The sequence below is a fragment of the Colossoma macropomum genome, unplaced genomic scaffold (genome assembly GCF_904425465.1).
Source record: "Colossoma macropomum unplaced genomic scaffold, Colossoma_macropomum, whole genome shotgun sequence".
NCBI classification, from domain to species: Eukaryota; Metazoa; Chordata; class Actinopteri; order Characiformes; family Serrasalmidae; genus Colossoma; species Colossoma macropomum.
In genome coordinates this window covers 29,517,504-29,544,394 of record NW_023494804.1, presented here as the reverse complement: position 1 = coordinate 29,544,394, position 26,891 = coordinate 29,517,504, and the positions used below count along the sequence as shown (strand labels likewise).

Sequence of the window (26,891 nt, the reverse complement as noted above, 5' to 3'; positions counted from 1 at the left end):
TCTGCTAAATTATAATTCCAGATTATATTACCTTCTACTATCGTCAAACGTGGAGTTTCTTCAGTAATAATGGTCCTGGTCAGATTGACCTCACAGTAGAGTGATAACAAATCCTGGTAATAAACATTGGCGCCTCTGTTTTTTTAGTGACAATAATTAAGTGGAGCTTTTGGCACAGTTTCTTTATCAAGTTCAAAACAGGACTACTGTACATTTGGCAATGGACTAATTAGAAGGAGAATGACATTAAATATTTTGAAAGTACCTCTGGCTTGGCAATATGATTTTTGTCCTCTTAGGCTACTCTTTGAAATTGCTAATAAGCAAATACATAATAATAATAACAATAACAATAATAATAATAATAATAGTAATTAGTGCAGTTAAAATTGGGTGATCCATTCTCCCCAAAATGTATAAATCATTTCTATTTCATTTTAGTTATTTTAAATATCACTTAATGACAACATTATTAGGTACACTAATCTAGTATTTACACTCATTCTCCATTTTATCAGGTCCACTTTGTAGTTCTACAATTATAGATTGTATTCCGTCTGTTTATAGGTGTCAACCTGTACGAGTTACTCATATAAAATACATTTTAAAATACTACAGTGTGTTCGTTTTCCCCATAAACTTTGGCCAGTGAACAGCAATAATAATTGTCCATTTTCCCGGCTACACTTACCATATACGTTCTACAATTACAGACTGTAGTCCATCTATTTCTCTTCACTTTGTTAGCCACCTTTCACCCCACCACCATCTAGAAGGTGGACTAACAAGGTAGGAGTGTTATAGAGTGGACAGTGAGTGGACACAGTGTTTAAAAACTCCGGCAGCACTGCTGTGTCTGATCTACTCAGACCAGCACAACACACACCAACACACCACCACCACGTCAGTGTTACTGCAGTGCTGAGATTGATCCCCCATCCAAAGAATGTCTGCTCTGTGGTGGTCCTCTGGGGGTCCTAGACATTGAAGTATGCAGCGCAACAGATGGACTACAGTCTGTAATTGTAAAACTACAAAGGACAGCTGTGTAATAAGTGGAGCTGCTAAAATGGACAATGAGCGTAGAAACAATAAGTGGCTGGTTGTATATACACATGCACACACACACACACACACACACACACACACACACACGTAACAAATTTACTGAATCATAAAATGACAGATATTGTTATTTGAGGTTAAATTAATTAAGTCTGACAAACATAAACACTGCATATCAACCTTTGTATTTTGTTAGCGGTCTCAAAGTCAGGACAAATATTGCAGTATATTGTCGATATTTTCCAAAATCTAAATAAACTCAAAATACTGTCAGACATTTTCAGGTCATCTTTTTGTATGATCTGACCACTGTGTGCTCATGTCCATTCTGTTTCTACATTTCCATCAGAAATACTCACTGATAAATACATTACATAGAATCCAAGTACCGAAAATGTATGAAACACCTAAATGAATTAGGGACGATGTCTGTGTTAGTAGTGAGCTCTCATACTGCTTCTTTCTGTTGCAGAAGAATGGTGAGCCCAGCCCTCTGTGGATGGCGTGGCAGGCCGAGGAAAGTTCTGGACCATGTCCTGCTCTTTGCCTTCATCCTGCTTGCTCACACAGGTAAGGCGGCACTACGCCCATTATAGCAGCAATCCACAATGGAGTCATTTAGCAATGTCCACACATGTCCACACTTATTTAAGGGAATAGTTACAACTTACAATCTTCCACTTACGTTTGGTGAGTTTGGTGTCCACATTTGGTTCTTTAGTTTAGTGCTGCAGCAACAAGGCTAACATTGCTAACAAACACTGGAAGTCAATAGTCTAATACATCTTTTCTGGAGGTTCATGCCCAAAATGGCTCTCAACCCACTCAGAATGCATACAGCTCTTCGTTAAGGTCACACAGCCTCAGTATGGTTTAGGACACAGTATGACTCGCTGTGAACTATTAAAATAAACGGAACTTCTCTGTGAATCTGAACAATGGAGGCATTTATTTTAGATGCACCTTTTGTGCTGAATTCCATCTCCCCTGTAGAATCTGACTTTCATTTGTGTGCATGCATGTCACCCAGGTACACAGATGGTACAGGTTACGTTTGTGATTTTTTTTGTTTCTTTTCTTGAATAACTGTTGATCTGAAGATATATATGTTTATAAACAGAAACAATTTAAATTGTGAATACAACCTAAAATCCATATGCCTGTGTGACATGCATGGATGTGAAGGGGAGTCAAGTTTGGTGGGCGATTAGGAATTCAGTACAACACCTTGCACGACAAGGTGAAGTTTAGTTCATTTTTTAGATATAACAGTAAGTCAAACTGTGCTTTAAACCACTGCACAACCTTACAGAAGACCTGCATATGGGTTGAGAGAAGACTTAGGGGTGTATTTAACCCCCCCCCCCAAAAACAACAAATGACTTCTAGTGTTTATTAGCAATGTTGGCCTTGTAGTTCTAAACTAAACAATAACAACTGTGTCTGAGATAAATGGTATATTGTATAAATTGCCAAACCATCCCTTTAATGATGTTCATGTGGCAGATAACAGGCAGATAATAGGCAGATAAACATGGGCATTTGTCTTGAGGGTAGATTCAGCGAATCAATGCAAAATACACTTTAACTGGGACAACTTACTTCCACTATCATGTAGGGTTTTCACTGTAGACTATATTAGTAATTGACTTATCTACTGATTGTTTTGATCAAGGATTAGAGTCTCTTATAAAGGCCAAACTTTAAAAATGGGCTTAAATGAATATTAAACCAATCATAATCTTTCAAAGGTTCTAAAATACTTTGCTGGGAAAAGATAATCGAGAAAACCTTGATAAATGCTTCATTAAAAATGATAGAAAGGCAGTATCAGGCTAAAATGTATATAAATTGGTGTGTCTGTCAAGTTCTGTTTTTCATGAAAGTGTGAGCTCTAAAAGAATTTAAAATATGTATTACCTTTATCCCACCGCGACCCAGAAGGATAAGCGGTTTAGATGATGGATGGATGGATGGATATTACCTTTATCCAAACTGACAACTAATCACTGACAATCATAGAAAAATCATTAAAAATTTTAAATGTACTAATGTGTCTTTTATTAAATAATTGTTTTTATCAAGGTATCAAGTGTTGATGATATCTGAAAACAGGTGATGTGCAGTGGAGACAAAATTTAGCTTTTTTAAAGAACACCTCTGATGCATAGAAAAAAAGTGTCATTCATCCATATTCCTTTTTTCCATGCTCAAAAATATCAATTTTGTGCTCATTACTCAAAGGGATGTTATGGCTCTACTTCCCTCAATATATTTTCCTTTTTGCTTTTTGTGATCCACCGTTGGTTAGATATGTTATATTGCTGGTCACTTATGCATCTTTCGGTTGCAAAGCCAGGTAATGTGCACACATGATGCTATTAATGTTCCTTTGTGGCAATTCTGATTACGGCAGACCTGACAACAAAGATGTATTGCTTTTTGTGGTGAAGTTGATATTAGTCGTGCTCTTTTCTCCAATTACTAGATGTATTTCTTTACTGGCCATGTGTGTTGAGTTGCATGTCTCTTTGTGTTTGTCAAAGTACAAAACATCTTAAAAGTATTGTATAGTATATCACCAGGTGGCAGTCTGGCACGTTAATCACTGACCGCATGCTTTGCAGTCAGCTTGAAAAACAATAACACATATGACACAAAATATAACCCAGTCAACCTGCTGGACTGGTTTCATCTCTTTCCTCAAACAAGAGCCAGTTTCTGCTTTTGAATCTGTAAAAAGAACAGTGAATGGCAGAGAGAGACTGGGTGATGTCGGATCTAAAGAAAGAAAGGCTTTTGGATGGTACATTGTTCCAGATACACACACTGCCAGATCTGACAAACACAGCAGCTTTGAAATTCATGGTCACTGTCATATTCTTTTTATGGTACTTAACTCTTTCTTCTTACTCATTGGCCCTCTTATACACAGCCTCAGTTTTTCCTGGCCTTAATGTTTTTCATATATCTCCTGTGGATAAAGATGAATTGCTGAAGTCAATTAGGGAGCACAGCTATCACCTGGATTCACCTGGTCTGTCTGTTTCAAGGATAGACGGACATCCTTAATGTTTTGTTCTTTCATATGTGTGTTTTGTACACTGCTTGGGTATATTTATACAGTTTTCTGTTTTTTTGTTGTCTTCAGAAAACATAAAACGCTTATAGATGTTATCCTGGGGCCGTATTACAGAAACTTCTTATCTTTTTGTCTTAACTTAAGATCTGACAGGTCAAGATAAGATTCTTCACAAATTCGTATTACAGAAGCAAATCTGATCTTAATTTAAGAATCTTATCTTACAGCATCTTATCTTATCTCAAGTTAGGAAATTTTAACTTTCTCGATTGAAGTCGACAATCAACTGTCGTGTCTGTTACCTAGCAACCGACCCTACGCGCACAGCTGAAACGTAAACACATAATCAAATTAGTTAGCCAGACACCTAATGCTAGCTACTGTTACTGATGTAAAAAGGTCAAATAAAACTAAAGTGCGATAAACTGAAAGTTAAGAATATTGTGTCAGTGCCCCCTGCTGTTTATCAGAACGTCGCCGCTCTACAGTTTCAGTCTCCATTTCCCAAACGCTTTAGCCGAGCGCGCTAACGTTACTCCTCCTAATAAACAGACACACGTTCAGCTCCGTCTCCTCATTATTCACCACCATCACTGTAATATTTCATCTAACGAGTTTTTATCAAACATTAGAAAAATGTAGATAAATGTAATATCATTATGCTACTTATAGTGAACTATGCTGCCTGCCACTGCATAAACTAATAGAAACAGACGGTTAAACTGAAGTTAAGACGCTCTGGAGTTTATCTTAAAGTTAAGAAAATATTTAGAATATTTTCTAGATATATAGATATTTATCATATATATTATATCTATATAGATGTTTCTGTAAAACCGTTTTCTTATCTGGAAATAAGATGAGATTATAGACTTAAGAACTGTTGCTCTGTAGTGGCTTCTGTCCTAAATTCAGTCTAAACTGAAGTTACCATGACAACAAAGCAGATAAGATATGATCTCAGACTTAAGAGTTTTCTGTAATACGGCCCCTGGATCTTACCTGTTGTTAACATTTGTTAACTAGAACCTTATTTTGACCGTAACGTGTTGATCTTTCCTCTGTTAAACGTTTTATTGCCTCGTGTCCTTACACGTTTTTTTTCCTCAGTAGCACCTGCCATGACACAAATGCCACCTCCACAAGTCACACCACCGTCTTTATCATCAGTGAGCACTGTACCTACAGAAACTACTGGAACTACGTTTACTGCAAATTCATCATTAAGCACCCCACCTGAAAGAAACACGGGCTCACCCCCGTCGTCGAACTTCACATCTTCAGTGACTGTTACAAACACAACCTCCATAACCACGGCTGATTCTACCGTACAGCAAAACTCATCTACGATTTCAGCCACCTTAGCAAACGTGTCATCACCTTCTCCCCACCCAGGATTATCACTTCCATCCTCACTGCCACCATCCACTACGGCCACATCACCCCCGCGCTCAACTCCACATCAGCTAACAACATCTGGTAAGGGAGAGCAGAGAGGTGTTGCTGTCTGATTTTGAGTGTTGGAGTCTTTAGCTGTGGGGATTCATAGCATATAATATAATTCATATAATCCTCCCTTAACTGATAGAAAAACAAACACATTTTGTATTTGATGGTGTGTGATTTGAGTGTCGTCCTCCCCCTCTGTCTTAAAGGTTTAAGTACCACTAATAGAACAACCACTCCTACGTCGTCAGTGACAGACACAGACACAACAGTGACTGTGACCTCAGCTAGCTCTCATAATACAACAGGTGAGTTATTCAAAGACAACGCCCTTCATTTCTTTTAGCACCATTATATAATCCTGGCAGAGCACATTAGAACGTTGTTGTAAACCATCTCATTTTTGGCTGCGATGCCTGACATCATGAACATGCCTAACCCTAACCTAACTGTAACCCTAACCCCAGTCTTTCTAATGCCTGTAATGATTTAAAACAATAGCTGTTGTTATTGTGTTTGTTTTTTTCTTGTAATTGTTGGGATTTGAATGTTGCTTTTGCCTCTCTCAGATTCAGGGACGACAGATCAAAGTAACACAACCACATCATCAGCTACTGCACATAACACAACAGGTGGGCTTACCCATTACAATGGCTTTCATTTGTTATAGCATTGTTGTTAAGTAACCACTGGTAACTAAGTTCCTGGTTCCTGGTTCCTATAGAATAGCTATTGAAAAGAGTGACATTTCCTTATTCTAATAAGATCCGAAATGCCATCTTGTATAGTTTTCTTCTAAGTGCAGAAATCATGGCAGATTGGCCTATTACTTCATATCAGAATATAAAGCAAACCTCTTTGTACTATTATGAGATGCGGTAATAGAATAACATGCCCATATTTAATCATTCACACATTTTGTTGTAGTGGCAACGCCCATCCCTTGCAACTTCTCACAAAACTGTGCCGATCAGTGTGAGTACTGTGTTAATTAGAATCATGAAAACTTTAAGGAAAGAAGGTTTAAGGAAAGAAGTAAAGAGGAAGTGTGTGTGTTTGTCCCTTGCAGCTGTGTACTACTGGATGATGATCAGTGTTGAAGTAACTGGAAACGTGTCTGATGAGTCATACATTACTGCATGGGTAAGTACAGAAATGGCATACTCGTGGTCTATATATATATGGGTCATTCTACAGAAACGTCCACTTTTCTATCTATCCATAGATGTTACCGATCCTCATTGGTGTTCCACATAATAAAGAAACACCAGAGACATTTTTAATGAAAAATGCATTTTACAAAACGGCTGCTACAGAGCATCAAACCACATGTTGTCAGTCATGGAATATCCACTAAAATATGGAATTTAATCCATTTGTGTTCTATTTTTTCTAAATAAAGTCGGTCACACCAGTGACTTCAGCTAAAAGCTTCATATGAAATCATGAGCTAAATGAGAAAATCTCTGATAACTGAAAGACACAGTGGACTCACCATGAGCTTTTCTTCATAGATCCTCAGCAAACAGGTAAAAGGAAGTCGAGTGATGTCATCAGTGTGACTTTTATTTCAAAATAAGAGATTTTTTGTTACGCGGTAACACCAGTGACACGACTCCTGGAGACCACAACATTCATTATATTTATAATATTTATTTGGCATTTGTTTTCTTTATGTCATTTAAATCATATATTCCATAGTCATGTATAGATTATTGTAAGTAAAATTGTAGAAAAACATGTTTTATACATCAAAATATGGCCTCAGCCTTTACACATGACTGTGGGGACGAGCTCTTCTGTGGTGCTTGGAATTCTATATGATTGATTTAAAAAAATATATATTGCTAAATTGAGGCTCAAGAAGGTGTAATTGTTAAAATAACTCATTGTTTAACTATTACTATTTCTTTTGTAGTCAAATAATAAATACTACAGCGGTGTGTGTGTTATATCAAATCATTCATACCTTGTGTATGTGTTTCTGTTTATTATTACACAAAGAGCTAGTTTTATGTACTTGTGAACGTTGGTGATATGCACTAGATATAATCCATGCGGTTTCAAAAATACATCTTGAATGTGTTTTCCAGCTCCAGAATCTGTTCCAGCAGCACCTAGGTGAATGCAGCTCTACTCTCAGTGCTACTTCCACCACTCCGTCACAAACGCCAGTGACGTTTACACCCTCTGAAACCAGCAATAGCACACACAACAACAGCTTGGCAACCACATCTGGCAACTTTAGTTCTGCTCCTACAACGCAAAATGTCAGCTCAGTAACTGCAATTCCGTTTCAAAACTGGACATCGGGAAACAGGTAATATGACGACCAGTTATTATTGCTTATCAAGAAAAGTGGCATTGTACAGAACCTTATTATAGGCAAATATTTAAGCCAGAAAGTGTTTTTTGTATTATCATTTTAAGAGAATGATGAATACAGTGACTTAAAATACTCCTTAGCCTCAAAATTGGTGATGGTCAATATAGTGGCTAGTATTGCTGGAGCAGGATGCTTTTAGAATGTGCTTTGCTACTTTCTTTCATTCTAATTGGTAAAATATTTGAAGCACATAAAAATAGGATTATCCCCCTGGCCTTTTGAAGGATTCATATCGTGAAATTAAGGTCAACAGGAGACTTTCATACTAATAGCTTCAGTGACAAATGTGTCTTTCTTCTTGTTTGCCTTTTAGCTCAATAAAAGAAAATGAAACCACTACCAGCCTCTTTCAAGTAAGCACCAATTTCTGTTTTATAGAGACGCTCCTCAGTGTGCTGTATTTACCCTCCTTTTGTGACTGTGTGTATTTTGGGATGAACGTAATCCGCTCTTTGTGTTTTTGTTTTCAGAGCATTGAGGTTGTATGTGACAATAAGACGGCCATATGGTCAGTTCCAGTTGGTATTTTCCACTGTAATCTCCTCACATGGTGCTGAACAGAATGTCTGAAGCTGGTGTTTTCTGACCAATGGTCCTCTGGTTCTGCTCGTCCCACAGGCTCACTGAGTGCACCGTGCTGTTGCAGTTGAGTCGGCCAACCAGTCCGTGCTGCATTGCACGCATCGTAAACATCGTACAGATTAACTCCACTATCCAGGGACAGGTGATAGGAAACCAGGTAGACAGAGTGGGTGAGTGTCACCACTCATCACAGAGATGGGTCTAACATTGCACAGTCATGTAATAAAAACATAAGAGACTGATATCTGTTACAAAATTGTGCTTATTTTGCAGGTAACAGAAATATGATGATTTTGTTGAAGTTGTTTGGAACAAAATATATAGCAAAATGAATTTATGACCATAAAATACGGTAGAGCTGTACTATATGAATAGTATGTAAATTTTTGGCTTTGGATGTTGATTTTCCGACAGCAAAAGGGCTTTGTTACAGTGGTTATGCACAGCCTCAAGTTGGAAGCTTTGAGAAGTGTAATGGATCTCTCAGCACTGAGGTTCCTTGTAATTCAAATGCCACAGTTAACATCTCGTGGTAAGTTCAGAGGCAATGCTGTGAACTTTGTTTAGCAGTATTAAATTAAATTATACATTTTAAATACATTGCACACATTTTACATGTACAGTTATATACATTACAATGTTTAATTGTGTTGTTTCAGCAGTGGGAACAGTGGGTACGTGTATGCTACTTTGGGTATTCAGGACCAGGTGAACTGCAGCTCTAATTATGGTATGTATAGCAAACAAATGATGCCAGTAACCAGTTCTTCAGTATACAGTGGATTTATCAGGAGGATTACGCAAGCTCTTTCTACTTATCAGTAATTTTTGTCTTTGGGTGCTAGATTGTGTTCTGCCTCTGAATATCCTATTTATATTTATTAGTGTTTTAGTTGTACATGGCATGTTTTGAATCATGTAGGTGCTTGCATTTGTTCTTATTGTACCCATTGCTTGCTTAATGATCATTTAATACATTTGATAATGCAAAACTAATGCAAACAGGTGATAATTGTAGATTTTGATAGAATTCACTAGTGTTGTAAGCTTTTTTAAGACATTAACCACATTTTGATAACTATTCTTCTGTTCCTCAGAAAAGCCAATGAATTACTGTTACTGTTCCGTTTACTGCAACAGCACTGGTAAGACTCGGAAATAAATGTTTTTTTTATTTAAATTTTCTTTCTTTTTGTATACATTGTTGGAAGTGTGCTTTATGTATGTGTTTATATATTAGAAATGTCAGTGCTATATAATGATAAATACCACCTTTATTAGTGAAATAAGCGTTTTTTACCAAGATGTGTTTAAAAAGCTTTTTTTTTAAAAAACTTCCTTATATCCAAATTTGTTAAAATTTGTTAATTAGTTTGTAAAAATTGTATGAAGTAATCGTTGAAATGACAGTTTTAACTCAACTTTGTTTCTCTGTCTCCATCTCTTTATTATAGCTGCCTATTACAATTTGAACTTTGGAATTTCAGACCCCAAGCTTAACACTGAACAACTAACATTACTGGTGAGGTTACATTGCGTGTCTTGAACCTGTCTATTTATGATATTTTATTTATAGTAATATTAACTAGTACTAGTAAAAAGTACAAACTGGTATTTTTTCTTGCTCTACACTACAGATTTCCCTTACACTAAGATCACCAACGTGTAACATTACTGAGTATGTCTACGTCTTTATTTTTTGTACAGATTAATATATTAGACCTATATTGGCTTTATGTTCTTCTCTCTAGCGCTAGATTCTGCTCCTGAAATATTACTCTTTCTTCAATTAGGTCTGGATGCAAACTATGGCATAACATTTCGAAAATCTATGAAGTAAGTTATGTTTTCATATTTAGAGTTAGAAGTGTGTTTTAAACTCTTTCTAACAGGATCTGCTTTATTTTTTTTACAGAATTCTACAGTTCAGTGTGCATCAAAAACAGGGTAAGTTCAGTTTCAGCATGTGTGTGTAGTATATCTGTAAATTAGCCATTTATATGCTTTAATTCAGAAGAAGTCACTGACGACATAGCAGAGAACAGAGGCTGTTACTTGTGCCAGAACTGTTTACTGAACTGGTTTACTTAACAAATAAATGTTCAGTTTAATAATGACGGTTGCACATTTACACTGCGCTGAACTTTTCTCACTCTGCACAGCTGCAATGTGATTGTGAAACTGAAGTATGCCATGGATGTGTGTTCAGTCAGTTCAGCATTGACGAGTGCTTTGCAACACCAGCGTGGCATTGAGACTAATGGCTTTGTCACCAGAATGGGTATGTATAGTAGTAGAGCTGCACGATAAATCACATTTTTATCGTTATCGCAATATTTCTGTGATAAATACATCATTTGATCGGCGATGACAGAACAGATCTAACTACCTCATACATGCAGCGCCAGAGAGACATCATTACATAACACAAACTGTTACAAGCCTGCTTCTTTGTGCTGGACCAAAAGAAATGACCCAAAATTACTTGGAAAACATACTGGTTCCATTGACTTACATTAAAAGTAAAGTAGGTTTTTTTCCTTCTCCTGTAAAGTTATCATTTTAGAGATACGAGGTTTTGTTCCCACAGCAGTGATATATTTATTTGGTTTTGTAGCCTTTATCAAAAGAGCTGTTGAGGCAATGTGCTTGCAGTTCGGATGTTAGCAATTGTTAGTATTTTGTTTCTTTTTATTTTGGAGAATAGTAAGTGGTGCTTTTGTAATTTTGTATGTTGCTGTTTGTTTAAAGAGGAGTTTAAAGGGAGGTTGGTTAGATTTCTGTTTACACATCCCAAAACAATGTCTGTACTCGTGTTACATCCAGCCAGAGACACATTTAACAGTAATTTATCGTTTCTCATATCGTCATTGTGATATGTGACAGCTTTATCAAACATTGTAGTTTATGTCAATATTGTGCAGCCCTATATGTTAGTCTTTTACTTTCAACCATAGCAAAGTATTTATTTAAATTAGAGGTTCTGTGTTGAAATGTAAGTGTACACGCACTGTATTTAGTTCATAATGATTAATATCAGGATTCATAAAGCTTAAAAAAATATATATTTTATGTTCAAATGAAACAAAGCATTTTGTTCAGTATAGTGACACAGCACATTATGCACAGTGTATCGAGACTCTGTTTTTTTCTTTCAGCTGTTTGTAGCTGGGAGAATAAACCAAATCTGGACTCCCTGCAACCAAACCTGCATGTGTCTGTTAATTTCAACTCTTCTGACTTCTGTATGGTGCCAAACTTGGACAGCTTTCTGAATTACTGGTCAGTCTTGTAGTCCTTTAAGGGGAAGTTCTGCCCTTAAATGGTTAAGATATAAATAAGGTCATTTGGAGTGGTTTAATGTGAAATGTTCTGTTCTAGTAAAAAACTTGCAGTGCTAGAATTGTTCACAGTGGTGGTAAAAGGAAGACATCTGAAGAGTTTAATGCCTCTAGCAGCTCCCTCACAGAAAGCTGTTACACAAAAGGGTTATGGCTATACTGCCTGATGCCTGAGATATTGTTTTATGATAGTTTTGAAGATTTTGGACATTTTTTTATTCCATTTGTGTTGGAGAGGTACATGTAAGGCATTGTGAGGCAAAATAGTCCCCACATAAAATTTAAAGATTTACTACAATTTTTCCATTATCAACATTACATATAAAAACTCATAAGATATATGTAGGTTCTCTGGGCATTTTGCATAGTAAGTAAAATGACAATATTTGCGGTGTAAACACTGAAACTCCTGGTTTCTATAATGACCACTGTAAAGAAATACGATGAGTTTCTCTGCAGTTACCCATTTCACATCAAACTGCTCTGAATGACTTTGTTTACATCTTAATGGCTGAATTATACAGACATTTTGACAAATTGGTGAAATTCCCCTTTAATCCTACATTTTCGCCTTTTACATACTGAATAATGAATGTGCTCTTTAATAGCTGTGCTGTAATATCCATTCAGCAATGTAGATGAGATTTATTACACACAGTAACAATAGGCTATTTATTTACTAATTTTAACAAAATCCATTGTCCTTTTTGTCCTTTTGTCCTTTCATTTTCCATGTTTTATATTACAGTGAAAAAGGAGCAGATTTAGCTGTACTTCTGAATGAGAGTTGCACCAGTGCTCCAGTAATAGTTCTGCCCACCAGCCTGCCGTTATCCACAGCAACTGCAGTCACAAGTGCTACCACCACCAAGATCATCACAAACACCACCGTGACAACTCCAGATAACACAACCCCACTTCAGAGCACTTCAACTACGTTGGTAACTACAGTGGTTAATGTAACAGATACCAAAAGTACAACTGCCCTCAACACCACCGCTCCAGTTGTTCCAGCAAAGTCTACAGCTTCAGACACAACAGTTACAGCAACAACAGTGAACGCGACAGGTTGGCTTCTGAAACCCACTTATACTGGGATCTTTTGGTCTGGTGTCACAGGCATGCAGTGCATTTCAATATATGCAATATATTTACACTGTATAGCATATACAGGGCCTTGCGCAAGTATTCAACAATTTCGTCAACGTTTTCTGGATTATAAATAGTATGTACAAGGTTTTTCTCAAGGACACAGTTGACTTTTAATTGTCCGAAAGTCCTGTGTACCTGTAAAAAAAGTAACTGTGAACAATTTTAATTTTTTTATTTAAATAATTTTTTAATCTTATTATTATTTTGGATGTTTACTCAACTCAGTTTCAGACATTGTCCATTCCCACCTACAAGCACAGTGCCACTAACTTGGGAATGTGAGGGATAACAAATGCTTGTTACTGTATCTTTTGAGCTGCTGCTTACGCAACATCATCTAAATTAAAATCTGTTCTAATTTTTATTTGATTTATTTGACGTTCTTTTTTGATCATTGGTCAGAATAAAATCTGAAGGAGATATTACATAAAGTTATACATAACACATATACAAAAATGAGGAAAAGAGTACAAAATTATATCGACGTTTGGATCTCCCAGTGAGCACAGTGCACAGTCGGCTTCATGACGTCACCCAGATACTAGAAAAAAATCACCTCTCAAAACTCAGATTCCGAGGAACATGTGCGTTTGAGAGAGAAGCCACATGTAACCCAAGCATCACGTTGAAGGAGCTACACAGGCAAAAAGTGGAGTAAATGAGACTACAGAGCTCTTATAAAACTGACCTGTCTGGATAGTAGCAAGAAACACTATTACTCAAGAAACATTTGCTAGAAAGCATGGAAGCAACGTAACTAAGATGTGGAAAAATGTTTTGTGGTCAGATGAGACCAACATTTTTTGGCTCTTTGACCAAATTTCAAAGTGCTATGTGTGGCACAAGCCTAATACTGACCATGTCTCAGGAAATATCCATAAAATATCTTTACTACAATGAAGCATGGTGATGGTAGTATCGTACTGTGGGAATGCTTTTCAGTAGCAGAGTTTTAACAAGCATGTTTTTAAAACTGAAAGAAGAATGGAAGGAGCAAAGTTCAATCTGCTAGTAAGTCTAAGCACAAAGTCAAGTCAACCTTAGAGTAGCTCAGAAACAAAAACTGAGTGTCCTGCAGTGGCCCAGTCAAGTCCTGGCTCCCTTTTAGAACATGGCTCTGTCTGAAAATTGTAGTGCACAAGGATCATTCAAGCAATCTGAACAACCTGCTACAACCAAGACGAACGGGGAAACGTCACTTGCAGTGTTTCTGCTAAATCTGCTACATACTTACTGCAAAAGACTTAAAGGCGCTATTGCAGCTATAGGTGGCTCAACTAAAAATTCATATGTAAAGTTTGAATTATTGTGCTTCCAAGATATTTCCGTTTTTTAATTTTGTTTAAATATCTGTACACAAATAACACAGCTTCATTTTGAAAATTAATGTTAGGTTCACAATAAAAATATTGATTGGCAAAATAAGTATCGTTTGTAATCTAGAAAACTTTCAAGAGAGTTTAATATTTCTGCAAGGCACTGTAGATATGTCTAGCTGAATCAGGTAAACAATGTCAATTGGGGTGTTAATTGCATCCTTGCTATTACTTAAATAATGCAAAGTGTAAAATAATGTAAAAGAACTCTGAATTCTACGTTTAATCCACTTCACCTACAGTTTCTACCACTTCGGCCACCAGTGCAGAAGTGAAAGCTGAAGAGCTGCTGCAGCTGAGCAAGAACGTTTCTGCTCTGAGCTCCGCCCAGGTGGAGCAGCTTGTGTCTCAGCTAGAGGCACTTCTTTCAGGGCCCAATGTCAGCCTGGCTCTGGGGAACATGTCTATCAACATTGTCAGCAATTTACTGGATGCACCAGCAAGGACGCTGGCGTCCACTTCAAACAGGTGAGATGAACAGCTGGACTGTTGCTTAGATCAGTGTCTTTACTTTCATTATAATTGTGAATAGTGGGCCTGGTGAGGTATAATGAGCCAATAAGGCACACTGGTTTATCAGTGGTATTTATTACTGGTTTGTCAGTGATAGATCAAAGAGTGTACAGATGAATTTATGGAGCATTGAGTTGAACTGTTTCTACCCCATAATGTTTTTGTAATGCAAATCGATTTCTGAACAATACTGATGACAAAATGTTGTATGTTAGTTGTGATAATACTGTGATAATACTGTGCATGTCAGAACATCAGGGCGATGTAATCAGTTATCATCGATGATTGACAAGCAGCTCAGTGCCGATGTCAGGTGATAATTGTGTTAGGAAAGAGAACTGAGAGAGAACTAATTTAAACCATTAAATCTTTTGCTAGATATGTTGATAAATTGGAGTTCACATTGCTTGTGTGCAAAAAGTGTGCAGATGTGCACTCAATAGTCTTTTTTTCTGTTGACCAGAGTGAGAGAGAGATTTGTCAAGACGCTGCCTGTTAATTCTCTCTGCTATACACTCAATGCTAGCTTTACCTACCTCATGGCTCTTCCACTCCTACTTATTTTACTTTACGTTAAATTGAGATTGAACTAAAAATAAATGCTTTGGAACGTCAGGTTGCTTCAGCGTGACTTGCAGCGGTAAAACAACCAAGATAAAGTGACTGGATATATTATCCTAGAGTAGTTAAGTTAACTCTAGCCCTGCTACTAATATAAGTTAAAAAAGGCTCCTCTGATCCATGTCTTCGGCCTGAAAACAGGGTCAGGAAAAGGTAATAAATAATATTAAATAATATGTACACATAATATTTTATTCACTTTTACTGTTAAAACATGTTTTTATGGGCCTTTAAAAGCCGTTTGCCTACGGTAAAGTAAATTTCCCACAGTCTCTGCTGCGAGTGATGTACTTTCTGAGAAAAATTTGCAGTATTTTTGTAACCTGAATTAGGAGAACTGTGAAATTACTCAATACTCCATGGAAATCACTTGCAGTCTGAAGTTTCTCCAGCAGGAATAATAAAAAATACTACCACCTAATTATTATGTTTTAATTACTAATTGAATTGCTAGGCCATTATTTTGCAATACTGTCTCAGTTTGTAATACAAAGTCATTATTTTGGGATATTTCATAATTTTGTAAGACTATCAAAAGCATATAGCATTTCAATATAATAAGAGTTTCTCAAAATATTGACTTAGTATCTCAAATTAATTAAATAGTATTTTAAAATAACAACTTATTATCTCAAAATAATTCCATAGTAATTCAATTAAAAATATAAAAATAATAATTACCTGCTGCATTTTATGTTTTAAGTGGTGGGAAAGGGCTTCCATAAGGGAAAGCTATTAGCATGCAAGTTGCCACAAACCTACACCAGAAGATACTCATGAACTCACATGTTTGCAGTAATAGCCACTAAATGACAGGTGAAGTAGTTTTCGAAAGATATTGGGTTATTCAATATTATTTTATTAAAAATGTGAATTTTATTTAGTAAAATTTCGTGAACACAATTTAAAAATGCTTAAAAAACATAAACCAAAAACAGAATAGAAAGTAGGTCAAAGCCACAGCGTACTGTGTGTATTGGTTGGGGAAGGGGGGTGAGGGGTGGCGATATAATTGAAAATCATGATTTTTTAACTAGAGAATATTTTGCCAATTATTTTTAGATGTTAACCAGGTTATATACTATACAGCCATGTCAATATGTTGAAAAAGCATATAAAATTATTTCTCTTCTGATTTGATCAGGATCATTGGAATTGTGGACAAAGTTGGCTTGAAGCTGGTGGTGCAGGGACAGAGTGAGACTATTCTCTCAACATCTGTGGCTCTGGCAGTGGATAAAGTGGATGGGGTTAATTTTCAGCAGACCTCATTTACTCTGATTGACTCCTCCAATTTGCAGGTAATACTTTAGAAACCAGTGCTCCAGCTGTTTACTTGTATACCCTGATGATAGTTTGCAGTGCCTTTAGGAACAGACCAGGGTTTTCAACCTAATCTCTAACCTTCCACAATGGTAATTTAGCGTCAGTTACTAGGAACAGTAATTTCTGTGTTTTACTTGTACTTAGAAAAGAACTGAACCCCTTTTGACTTGAAGCACACTTCTGATAGGAGTTCCCAAAACACTTACACAGTGTTGTGATGAAACACAGTGGTAAACAGGCCCCCGTCCCAACTTTTTTGGAACGTGTTGTTGGCATCAAATTCATATTGGGCATATATTTTTCAGAAAACAATCAAATTTCTCAGTTTCAACATTTGTCTTTGCAGTATTTTCCTTTAAAAATATGGTTTACATGATGAGTCATTAGGCAACTGATACATTCTGTCAGTGAATGTTTATACAAAACTAATTTTTACAGAAGATTTTATGAATTCTTCTGTGAGTGATATTTGTGAATTAAGCTGTGTAGGTAGATGGAGTTCAGCATAGATACCAGAAGAATTTAGGGAAAGCAAATGTTCCAGAAAACTCCTTTTTACTTTGTTGCTCCAGTGCTCAAAAGTTATTGATGGATAAGACCTATATTGTTAGAGTGCAATGGTTGTAGATTATTAGTCACATATTTTAAATGAAATTTACTTGAGGACTTCAGAGACTGCCCAGTGGCTGTTAGTGTAAGTGAGTTTTGAGTCAACAAGCTCAGTTCTTGTCTGAGTACAAGGAAACACATTCAAATAATTGGAAGTATGACACAAATGTTATCTGAAACATTAGGCTGGCAAATGCTGGAATATTCCCTTAGAGCAGGGGTGCTGGAGTCCAGCACAGTTTGGTAAACCTGGTAATTAGCTGAGGAGCTGAATCAGGTGTGCTTGAGCAGGAACATCACCAAAATGTGCAGGAATCCATCCCTCCAGGGCCAGAGATCCCCATCTTTGCTGTAGGGCATCAGCTACTGTCACAGAAAACATAATAAAATGGAGTTCTGCTGTTTTGAGTATGTGGCTGAACTGAAATAGGAAGTACATGAACAGATTCTCCAGGTCTTTTGTGAGAGCTGTCAGAGAAGCCCAGCTTACGATTGAAGAGGCATTAAAATTATGGAGCTGATTTAAGGCAATCTAAATTGATCTTTTTGGTATATGTATGTTAGATTAGTGGTGGCTCCAGGTCCAGGAGAAGCGTTGAGGCCAAAGTCCTGCCTCCTCAGGGATCTGTCATTCTCCCAGCCTCCCTCACGGGCAATCTCAATCCCCAGCAGCAGCAGCTGGCGTCCAGAGTACAGTTTAATTTCTATCAGAAGAGCACTCTCTTCCAGGTGTGTAGTACTGCTCCTCTTCCAAGGTACTTTTATTATCCTTATCTGTTTGTATATTGAATGTTCCAGAAACATTTATGTAGCTCTAGCACTTTTTGAGTTCACAGTACTTCTTAGGTAGGCCTTTTAGTTTACTAGTGCTTCAAAGTATATCATACCTTCATACGTGCTAATACACTTCTGTAGCCAATAAAACTTGCATAATGTTTGTAATTCCTTAGTTACAACATGTACTAATTTGTATAAAATTGTAATGCTTTTATCTCTGCCATGCCTACGTGTAGGACAGTGCACTAAATTCAAATGAAACCAGGCTGATCAGCGGAGTTCTGGGCTCTAGTGTGGCGAACCTGTCGCTCTCCAATCTACGAGACAACGTCCTAATTACACTGAGGAACACTGAGGCTGTTTCGGTCAGTAAAAGAATCATAAAAGTGCCAATATTTCAAAATGTTAATTTCAAACTAAATCTTTAATTTTTATACTTTATATGTTATTAATACCTGTGCAAATCCATTTGGTAAATAATGTGTTGCTGCTATTCTCTTGACAGGCTAATTCTACAGTAACCTGTGTATTTTGGGATTTTGGCTTAAACGGTAAGTGAGTGAGATTTTAATACACTTACTTCTATTACTACAAACTTGACAGCTTCAAAGTGCAAAACTCATGCTGACCATATGAAGGTTGTTTTCTGGCTGTTTTGACTGCATAATCATATTACAAATACTCCATTATCTATGACTGCTTTGAATAATTTCTTAAGGATTTTAATAATTTGTTTAGTTCATTTAAATGTAAACACTTAAATGTAAATAATTTTGGCCTCTATTAAGCATGCACTTCAGAGAATGTTGATATAATGATTATGTATATTACCTGTGCTTTTTGTTTGTTTTATTCATTTCTGATTGATGAGTTATCTTGTCTTAACTAATTAGTTGCCTGATTTGTCGATTTGCAGGTGGCTCTGGTGGCTGGAGCTCCAGAGGCTGCACTGTGCTGAACAGCACTGTGAATGAGACGGTGTGTGGCTGTAACCATCTCACCAGCTTTGGTGTGCTGCTGGTGAGTATTCCAATGCGAGCACATACATTAGACAGTGCTTAGAGAAACTGTTTGACAAAAAAAATAATTAACAAAATTATTTCCTCACTCTATATTTGGTCGATCAGCCAAGACATATTGGGTATTCAAAGTCTCTGTAGTTTCGAACTGGAGCTATGAGGCCAGCCAGTGAGCATGATGGCTGTTGATTGGCCACCAACGAGCATCAGGCTAACCTCATGACTGAATCAACACACAGTGAATTTGTTTACATGCCCTCAGTAATCCGATGATAATTGGATTTCTGCAGTTATAAGTTTATTGAAATGGTCATGTAAACACCATACTCCGATCTAGAAACCTGATAAAGAAATCTGATAAAAAGAGCTGGATATTAGCTCAGTAATTGGATTTCTCAGTGCATGTAAACTCTTACTCTGATTTCCTTCGGATTTCTCAGTCTGCTCATGTGTGGAACAAACTGCTGTACTGAAGAAATAAGCAGGCAAAACAATTTTGGAGTGATGCTGAAACCGTCGACATTCTTAACGAAATGAAGGACTATTTAAATATTCTTTATCTTTTAGATGATATATGTTCATTTTCTCAGGTAGTGTGGCGCAGTGTTTTTTTAAAAAAAGTATACATTACGTTTACGTCGCTTCTTCTGTGAGTTTATTGGCTGGTTGTAAAGCAGAAATCCGATTACTGTCTGACTCATGTATACCCAGAGTTTTCACATTACCTGATTACATAATATGATTTTCTGCAGTTATCGAATTATTAAGTGCATGTAAACACACTCATTGTCTCAGACCACTTTAGGTTGTTAAGTAATGTCAAATACTCTTGCTTATGGTTTCCGAAACCTTAATACTTCCTGTATAAAAATTGACCAAACGTCCTGGTTAATCAACAGGGGTAAGGAGAAAATACTGGAAATTGTATTTTTTGTTGCTTTGAGTATATTGGAAGTCCTCTAATAGGTGAAGGAAAGCGCTCTTCTGTTCAAAAAAGTGACCCACATAGACGTACAGGCTACAGCCCACGTGTATCAGCAACAAAGGCTTCTTCAGGGCGTGTCTAGAAGTGCTTTATATGCATAGATTGGTTCCACTACTGTGGAAGATGCATAGATCATAGTTGGCCAAAGAACAGCCCGAATGGGTTATATTACTATTCAAAAGTTTGGAATCACTGTGTTCATTACCATAACATAAGTTTGTTGAAAATATTCTGAAAAGTTTAACACCTAGAATGTCTTGTATTCCAAAAGCGATGATCAAATCTCAAGGCAGATAACTTTTCAGGCAATGACTATATATAGACAATAACATGTAATATTGAATAAAACACCTTAAGTTAGTACCAAAATAAAATGCATAATGTTTAAATGCTGTTGTAAACTGTCAGTTCGTTAATTGTATTTCAGTTTAATAGCTGTAATGCATGTATTAATTTGACTGCCATATTTCAGACAACCTGCATGACATTTTTCCCTCTCAGGACCTTTCCAGACAGGGGATAACGAATCGCTTGCAAGCCACCATCCTCACCTACATCACCTATATTGGCTGTGGCATCTCCGCCATTTTCCTTTGCGTCACTTTGCTTACCTATTTGGCTTTTGAGTGAGTTGGTACCAGTCACTTTCAAATAAACAACATACTGTCACATGGACAATAACAGTTTTTAGTCAGGTTCAATCTCAATATATTTGATAATATATGTAAATATGTATTTCCATTGTGGTAGAATAACTTGCACTTAAATAAATCCATAAAATATAGATTCATTAATTCAAAGTTTTGTTTTAGCTCTCATGATGTTGACATTACTGCTTAATAAAGATTTGGTTATTTAACTGTGAAACTATATTAAATGGTGCTTATTTCTCCTGTTGTAGAAAACTGCGTAAAGATATGCCGTCTAAGATCCTGATCCAGCTGTGTTTGGCTCTGCTGCTGCTAAACCTAGTGTACCTGTTAGACTCTTGGTTGGCCCTGTACCCCAACGCTGTGGGCCTCTGCATTTCCACAGCCTTCTTCCTGCACTACTTTCTGTTGGCCTCTTTCACCTGGATGGCCCTGGAGGCTGTCCACATGTACTTTGCCCTTGTCAAAGTCTTCAACACCTATATTTCTCGCTTCATGCTCAAATTGGCATTGGCTGGCTGGGGTATGTGGACAAATGTCCTGTCTCTGTTATCTTTGCTAACCTTTCTGTTTGATATCTTGATAAAGATGTTGTGATAGTTCTGGTTTTGTTGTAGTATAAATATGAAGGAATATGAAATGATCATATTCTGTCTATTCAAAGGCATTCCTCTGGTTGTGGTCATCATCGTAATAGCCATTGATAAGGACAACTATGGACTTGTGTCCTATGGGAAGTTCGAAGATGGATCCACAGATGACTTGTAAGTAGCATTACATGGACAGAAAACAAATGTGTTTAATGCTAGTCTAGGATTTGTGAATTTTGGCCCAGATCTAGTATCTTTAGCCTAAATCTTTGAATTACATTGTGTAGCAGAACTGTCTTTTTGATCTTCATGTCTTTTCTTACACAGCTGTTGGTTGAAGAACAATGTTGCCTTCTACGTTGCAGTGGTGGCATATTTCTGTGTAGTTTTCTTGCTGAACTTCAGCATGTTCATCGTGGTGATGGTTCAGCTTTGTCGCATTAAGAAACAAAACCCTCATAACGTACAGCACCGTAGTGGCCTTCAGGACGTCCGGAGTGTGGCTGGACTCACAGTGCTTCTTGGCCTCACCTGGGGTTTTGCCTTCTTTGCATGGGGCCCTGTTAACCTCCCCTTTATGTACCTATTTGCCATCTTTAACACACTGCAAGGTAAGCGCTGCACCTTTTCCAGTCCTTCCACTGTGTTACATCACATAAAATAAACCTAAATAAAGTGTCTCAGATGAGATGGAAATTTAGAGTGTTTTGTCCTACCTGTGATATTCCTTGAAGAACCTCTATCAAAAGTTTATGTGTAGCAGCAAAAAAACTTTTATGAAGTTTTTCCCATAGATTTAAAATATACTTTTGCGCTGAGGCGTAGCAGAGGGAGGTGGTTTAACTACCCCAGTGAATACGCTAAAACATAAATAAATAAAAATGTATACAAACCCAATTCCAAAAAGTTGAGACAGTAGGCAATATGCAAACACAAGCAGAAAGCAGTGATTTATAACAGGTATTACAGGTATTTAATTGAGAACAGCACAAAGAAGAGATTTTAATATTTTACCATATCAATTTTATTGATTTTTGTAAATACACACTAAATACAAATTTGATGCCTGTGGCCTATTCAAAAAAGTTGGGACAGCAGCAATGTAAGACGTTTATGATATGATCAAGATCACCTGTTTTGGAACCGCCGGTAAATAGGTAACAGGTGATGTTGTCATGATTGGGTCTCCACTTTGTGCAAATTTGTGTGAGCAAGTAGGCCTGGTTTAAGAAGAACGTCTCTCAACAAGTGATTTAAGGAGGAAAGAGAATTTAGGGATTTCACCATCTACAGTCCATAACTTCATTAAAAGATTTAAAGAATCTTGAGAAATCTCTGTGCATAAAGGGCAAGGCTGAAAACCAACACTGGATGCCCGTGACTCTCAGAAGACACTGCATTAAAACCAACATACTTCTGTAATGGGCTCATTAAAAATTCTGAAACCCCTTGTCAATAAACACAGTTCGTCACTGCATCTACATATGCCAGTTAACTACACAAAGCGGAAAACATTTATCAACATCCAGAAACACTGAATTCTCTGGGCTGAAGCTTATGTGAGACACAAAATGGAAATTTGTGCTCTGTTCTGATGAGTCCACCTTTCAAGTTGTTTTTGGAAATAATGGATGACCTGTTCTTTGGGACAAGGAAGGAGAAAAAGGACCATCCCAACTGTTACAGACACAAAGTTCATAATCCAGCATCTGTCATGGTATGGGGGTGTGTTAGTGGGTAATCTGCACATCTGTGAAGGGGTACATACACATTTTGGAGCAACATATGCTGCCATCTATGTAACGTCTTTTTCAGGGGCGTCCCTGCTTGTTTCAGCAAGACAGTGTCAAGCCACATTCTGCATGTGTTACAACAGCATGGCTTATTAGTAAGAGAGTGCAGGTTCTAGACTGGTCCACCTGCTGTCCTGACCTGTAGCCCACTGAAAACGTGCGGCACATTATGAAGCACAATAAATGGGAACGGAGACCCCGAACTGTTGAGCAGCTGAAGTGTTATATCAAACAAGAATGGGAAAAATCTCACTGTCACAACTGCAACGATTGGTGTCCTCAGTTTCCAAATGATTACTGAACATCGCTAAAAGGAAAGGTGATATAACACCATGGTAAACGTGCCCTGGTCCCACGTTTTTGGAACATGTTGCAGGAATTGGATTTAGAATAAGTTTATATGTATATTTATATATGTATATAAACCGATCAGGCATAGCATTATGACCACCTCCTTGTTTCTATGCTCATTGTCCATTTTATCAGCTCCATTTACTATATAGGTGCACTTTGTAGTTCTACAGTTACAGACTGTAGTCCATCTGTTTCTCTGATACTTTGTTAGCCCCCTTTTACCCTGTTCTTCAGTGGTCAGGACCCCCATGGACCCTCACAGAGCAGGTACTATTTGGGTGGTGGGTCATTCTCAGCACTGCAGTAACACTGACGTTGTGGTGGTGTTTTAGTTTGTGTTGCACTGGTACGAGTGGATCAGACACAGCAGTGCTGCTGGAGTTTTTAAACACTGTGTCCACTCATTGTCCACTCTATTAGACGCACCTGCGTTGTTGGTCCACCCTGTAGATGTAAAGGCAGAGACGATAGCTCATGTCTTGCTGTACAGTATGAGCTTATCATCCTCTAGTCCTTCATCAGTGGTCACAGGATGCTGCCCACAGGACGCTGTTGGCTGGATATTTTTGGTTGGTGGACTATTCTCAGTCCAGCAGTGACACTGAGGTGTTTAAAACTCCAGCAGCACTGCTGTGTCTGATCCACTCGGACCAGTGCAACACACACTAACACACCACGTCAGTGTTACTGCAGTGCTGAGAATGATCCACCACCCAAATAGTACCTGCTCTGTGAGGGTCCATGGGGGTCCTGACCACTGAAGAACAGGGTAAAAGGGGGCTAACAAAGTATCAGAGAAACAGATGGACTACAGTCTGTAACTGTAGAACTACAAAGTGCACCTATATAGTAAGTGGAGCTGATAAAATGGACAATGAGCATAGAAACAACGAGGTGGTCAGAATGTTGTGTCTGACCGGTATATGTGTATATATATATATATATATATATATATGTCTGTGTGTGTATGTGTGTGTATATATATATATATATATATATACACACACACACACACACAACAAAAAAGTGAATTAGTTCAAACATTAAATATCTTGTCTTTGTAATGTTTTCAGTTGAATACAGGCCAAAAAGGATTTGCAAACCACTGCTGTATGTTTTCATTTACATTTTTCCTACTGTCCCAGCTTTTTTGGAATTTGGTTTGCATAAATGATTTTTTAAACTTTTTTGTTGTATAACAATGAACACATCATAACATAACACTTTTTAATGCCAAACATTTGCTTTATAAGTACTTTTCGGTCACCAAATTACCACTACGAGTTTTATATAGTGCCAATCCAACAGCACCCTCTTCTTGTGCTGGGGCTGAATCTCAAATGGTGCCCTGCTCCCTACATAGTGCACTACAAAGGAATTTAAATACTGGCTCCTGCAACCTGAGAGTGTATAATGTTGCTAACAATAGTCATAAAAGTTGTTTGGGATTCAGCCACATCCATATTCGACAAATAGTGCATTATTTGGCTGTAGAAGCTAGAATTTCAAAACCTCCATGGCTAGCACACTAATTAAGGTGTTTGGTATTAAGCCTGGGTTTGACTGGGTTCTCCGGGGATTGTATAGCTCACATAACTAGGCACACTGCAAAAATATAACTTATGTGTGGGAAACACTATGAACCTCTCTTATACCGGGTTAGGGTTAACAAAAAGACAAATGAATAAGAACCAGCCTGGCATAGAATGATCAGAGTTTAACTGTGCAACAGACTTTATTTCTAGATGACAGTAGATTGAAATAAACCCTTCCATTAGGAAAGAGGAGAGTGTTTCAACTAAAAGTCAATCATCATATTTAGAGACTAAATAAGCAGCATTTACTGCCTTTTGGTTTGTGCAAACAATCAGTTTAGTGTTAGTAACAGCTGGGTCAGACATGTGATTCCCTGGAAGCGTTACACCAACATGATCCGTTCTCATTAAAAACATAACAGAGCTCATGTTGCACAGGAAGGTTTTTTTTACAAAAAAGTGACCGTTTAGACAAAAAAAGTATGGTATTATTTATGTACCAGCCTTCATAAAGAACTTTGTTTGCTTTCTATTTTAGTATTTTAGAATTTGTGTATTGATAGTATCATTGTTGACTTGGGCTTTGTGGGTGTTCAGGATGCAAATAGTCTCGTTTCCACATACAACTGGAATTTTGTTCACTGTGTAATAGAGAAGAACAGTGCTATGCTGTATATCTGCGTAGTTAATGGAGCGTTCCTGTCTTAATTCTCTGTTTTCTGTTTCATAAGTTGCTCAGAGGCCTGCTGACCTCTACCAAAAACCTTGTGTAGGAGTAAAACTGTCAAAAAAAGTTTGGTGATTTAAACCTTAAGATAAATTATTTAAGCACATCCACCTTGTTTTTTTCAGGGAATGAATGTTAAACTTAGTGATGTCAGGGCTATTTAAAAATAACGATGACTCGTGTCTGATAACACAGATTGCATTATTTGGACTGTCTCACCGCTCCTGTAACGTTGGCATAGGTGCAGTTTTGTATCATTATCATAGATTTGACACTCTGCACTTGACATTTCTTATCTCACACATTCCTTGCCTTGGTTGCGAAACTGGAATGTAGATCTTCAGAACCATTGTTCTCTCCCACAGGGTTCTTTATCTTTGTGTTCCACTGTGCCGTGAAGGAGAATGTTAGAAGACAGTGGAGGATATATTTGTGCTGTGGAAAGTTCAGGCTGGCGGAGAACTCTGGTAGGTTCATTTTGTCCATCTATTACTTTGGATTGTTTCTGCAGTGAAATGTATGTGCATGCATGTTTGTGTTAGTACAGTCATATCATTGAACACTCCCTGTCAAATGACATTGTAGTCATGCGCTACCCCGGGCCCAAGGAGGACACTGGAGGCAGGATTCACGTTTGCAGCAGCCATTTTCCCTTTATTTTCCACTTAAAATACACAAAAACTAAACCAACGCTATGCTGCCCACTTTTTTAGTGGCTTCTATCGAGACTTTTCAGTCCTTTCCTTCACTGGGGCTTTTCAGCTCTTCACTCAGTCTCTTCTTCTTCTGTTCCCTCTCTGCTCTTTTTAATTCATTCATTTTTCAGCTTTGGCGTAATTTGAAAATGCCTGTTGTCCTTTACATTATGTGTATATTTCATGATGAATGGACCCAGAGAAACAGCCCAAAACGACTCGGAAAACAGTCTGGTTCTATTGATTTACATTTAAAGTACTGTGTGT

General features: G+C 37.4%; 1 protein-coding gene across 1 annotated transcript in view; it reads left to right on the top strand.

Moving 5' to 3' along the window:
* The window catches only part of LOC118825141 (adhesion G-protein coupled receptor G2-like), a 32,703-nt gene that overhangs the window by 3,378 nt on the left and 2,434 nt on the right, over positions 1 to 26,891 (top strand). Inside the window, 31 exon segments of the mRNA XM_036595690.1 lie at positions 1,538 to 1,635; positions 5,258 to 5,626; positions 5,803 to 5,901; positions 6,163 to 6,225; positions 6,521 to 6,568; positions 6,663 to 6,736; positions 7,687 to 7,913; positions 8,293 to 8,332; positions 8,450 to 8,487; positions 8,598 to 8,731; positions 8,976 to 9,093; positions 9,221 to 9,291; positions 9,659 to 9,706; positions 10,016 to 10,083; positions 10,199 to 10,239; positions 10,355 to 10,397; positions 10,477 to 10,508; positions 10,724 to 10,842; positions 11,720 to 11,843; positions 12,651 to 12,970; positions 14,673 to 14,898; positions 16,709 to 16,865; positions 18,064 to 18,228; positions 18,513 to 18,641; positions 18,782 to 18,827; positions 19,193 to 19,296; positions 20,782 to 20,906; positions 21,182 to 21,453; positions 21,595 to 21,694; positions 21,848 to 22,131; positions 26,295 to 26,396. Coding sequence (XP_036451583.1) covers positions 1,542 to 1,635; positions 5,258 to 5,626; positions 5,803 to 5,901; positions 6,163 to 6,225; positions 6,521 to 6,568; positions 6,663 to 6,736; positions 7,687 to 7,913; positions 8,293 to 8,332; positions 8,450 to 8,487; positions 8,598 to 8,731; positions 8,976 to 9,093; positions 9,221 to 9,291; positions 9,659 to 9,706; positions 10,016 to 10,083; positions 10,199 to 10,239; positions 10,355 to 10,397; positions 10,477 to 10,508; positions 10,724 to 10,842; positions 11,720 to 11,843; positions 12,651 to 12,970; positions 14,673 to 14,898; positions 16,709 to 16,865; positions 18,064 to 18,228; positions 18,513 to 18,641; positions 18,782 to 18,827; positions 19,193 to 19,296; positions 20,782 to 20,906; positions 21,182 to 21,453; positions 21,595 to 21,694; positions 21,848 to 22,131; positions 26,295 to 26,396 — 3,880 coding nt within the window. The 5' untranslated portion in view covers positions 1,538 to 1,541.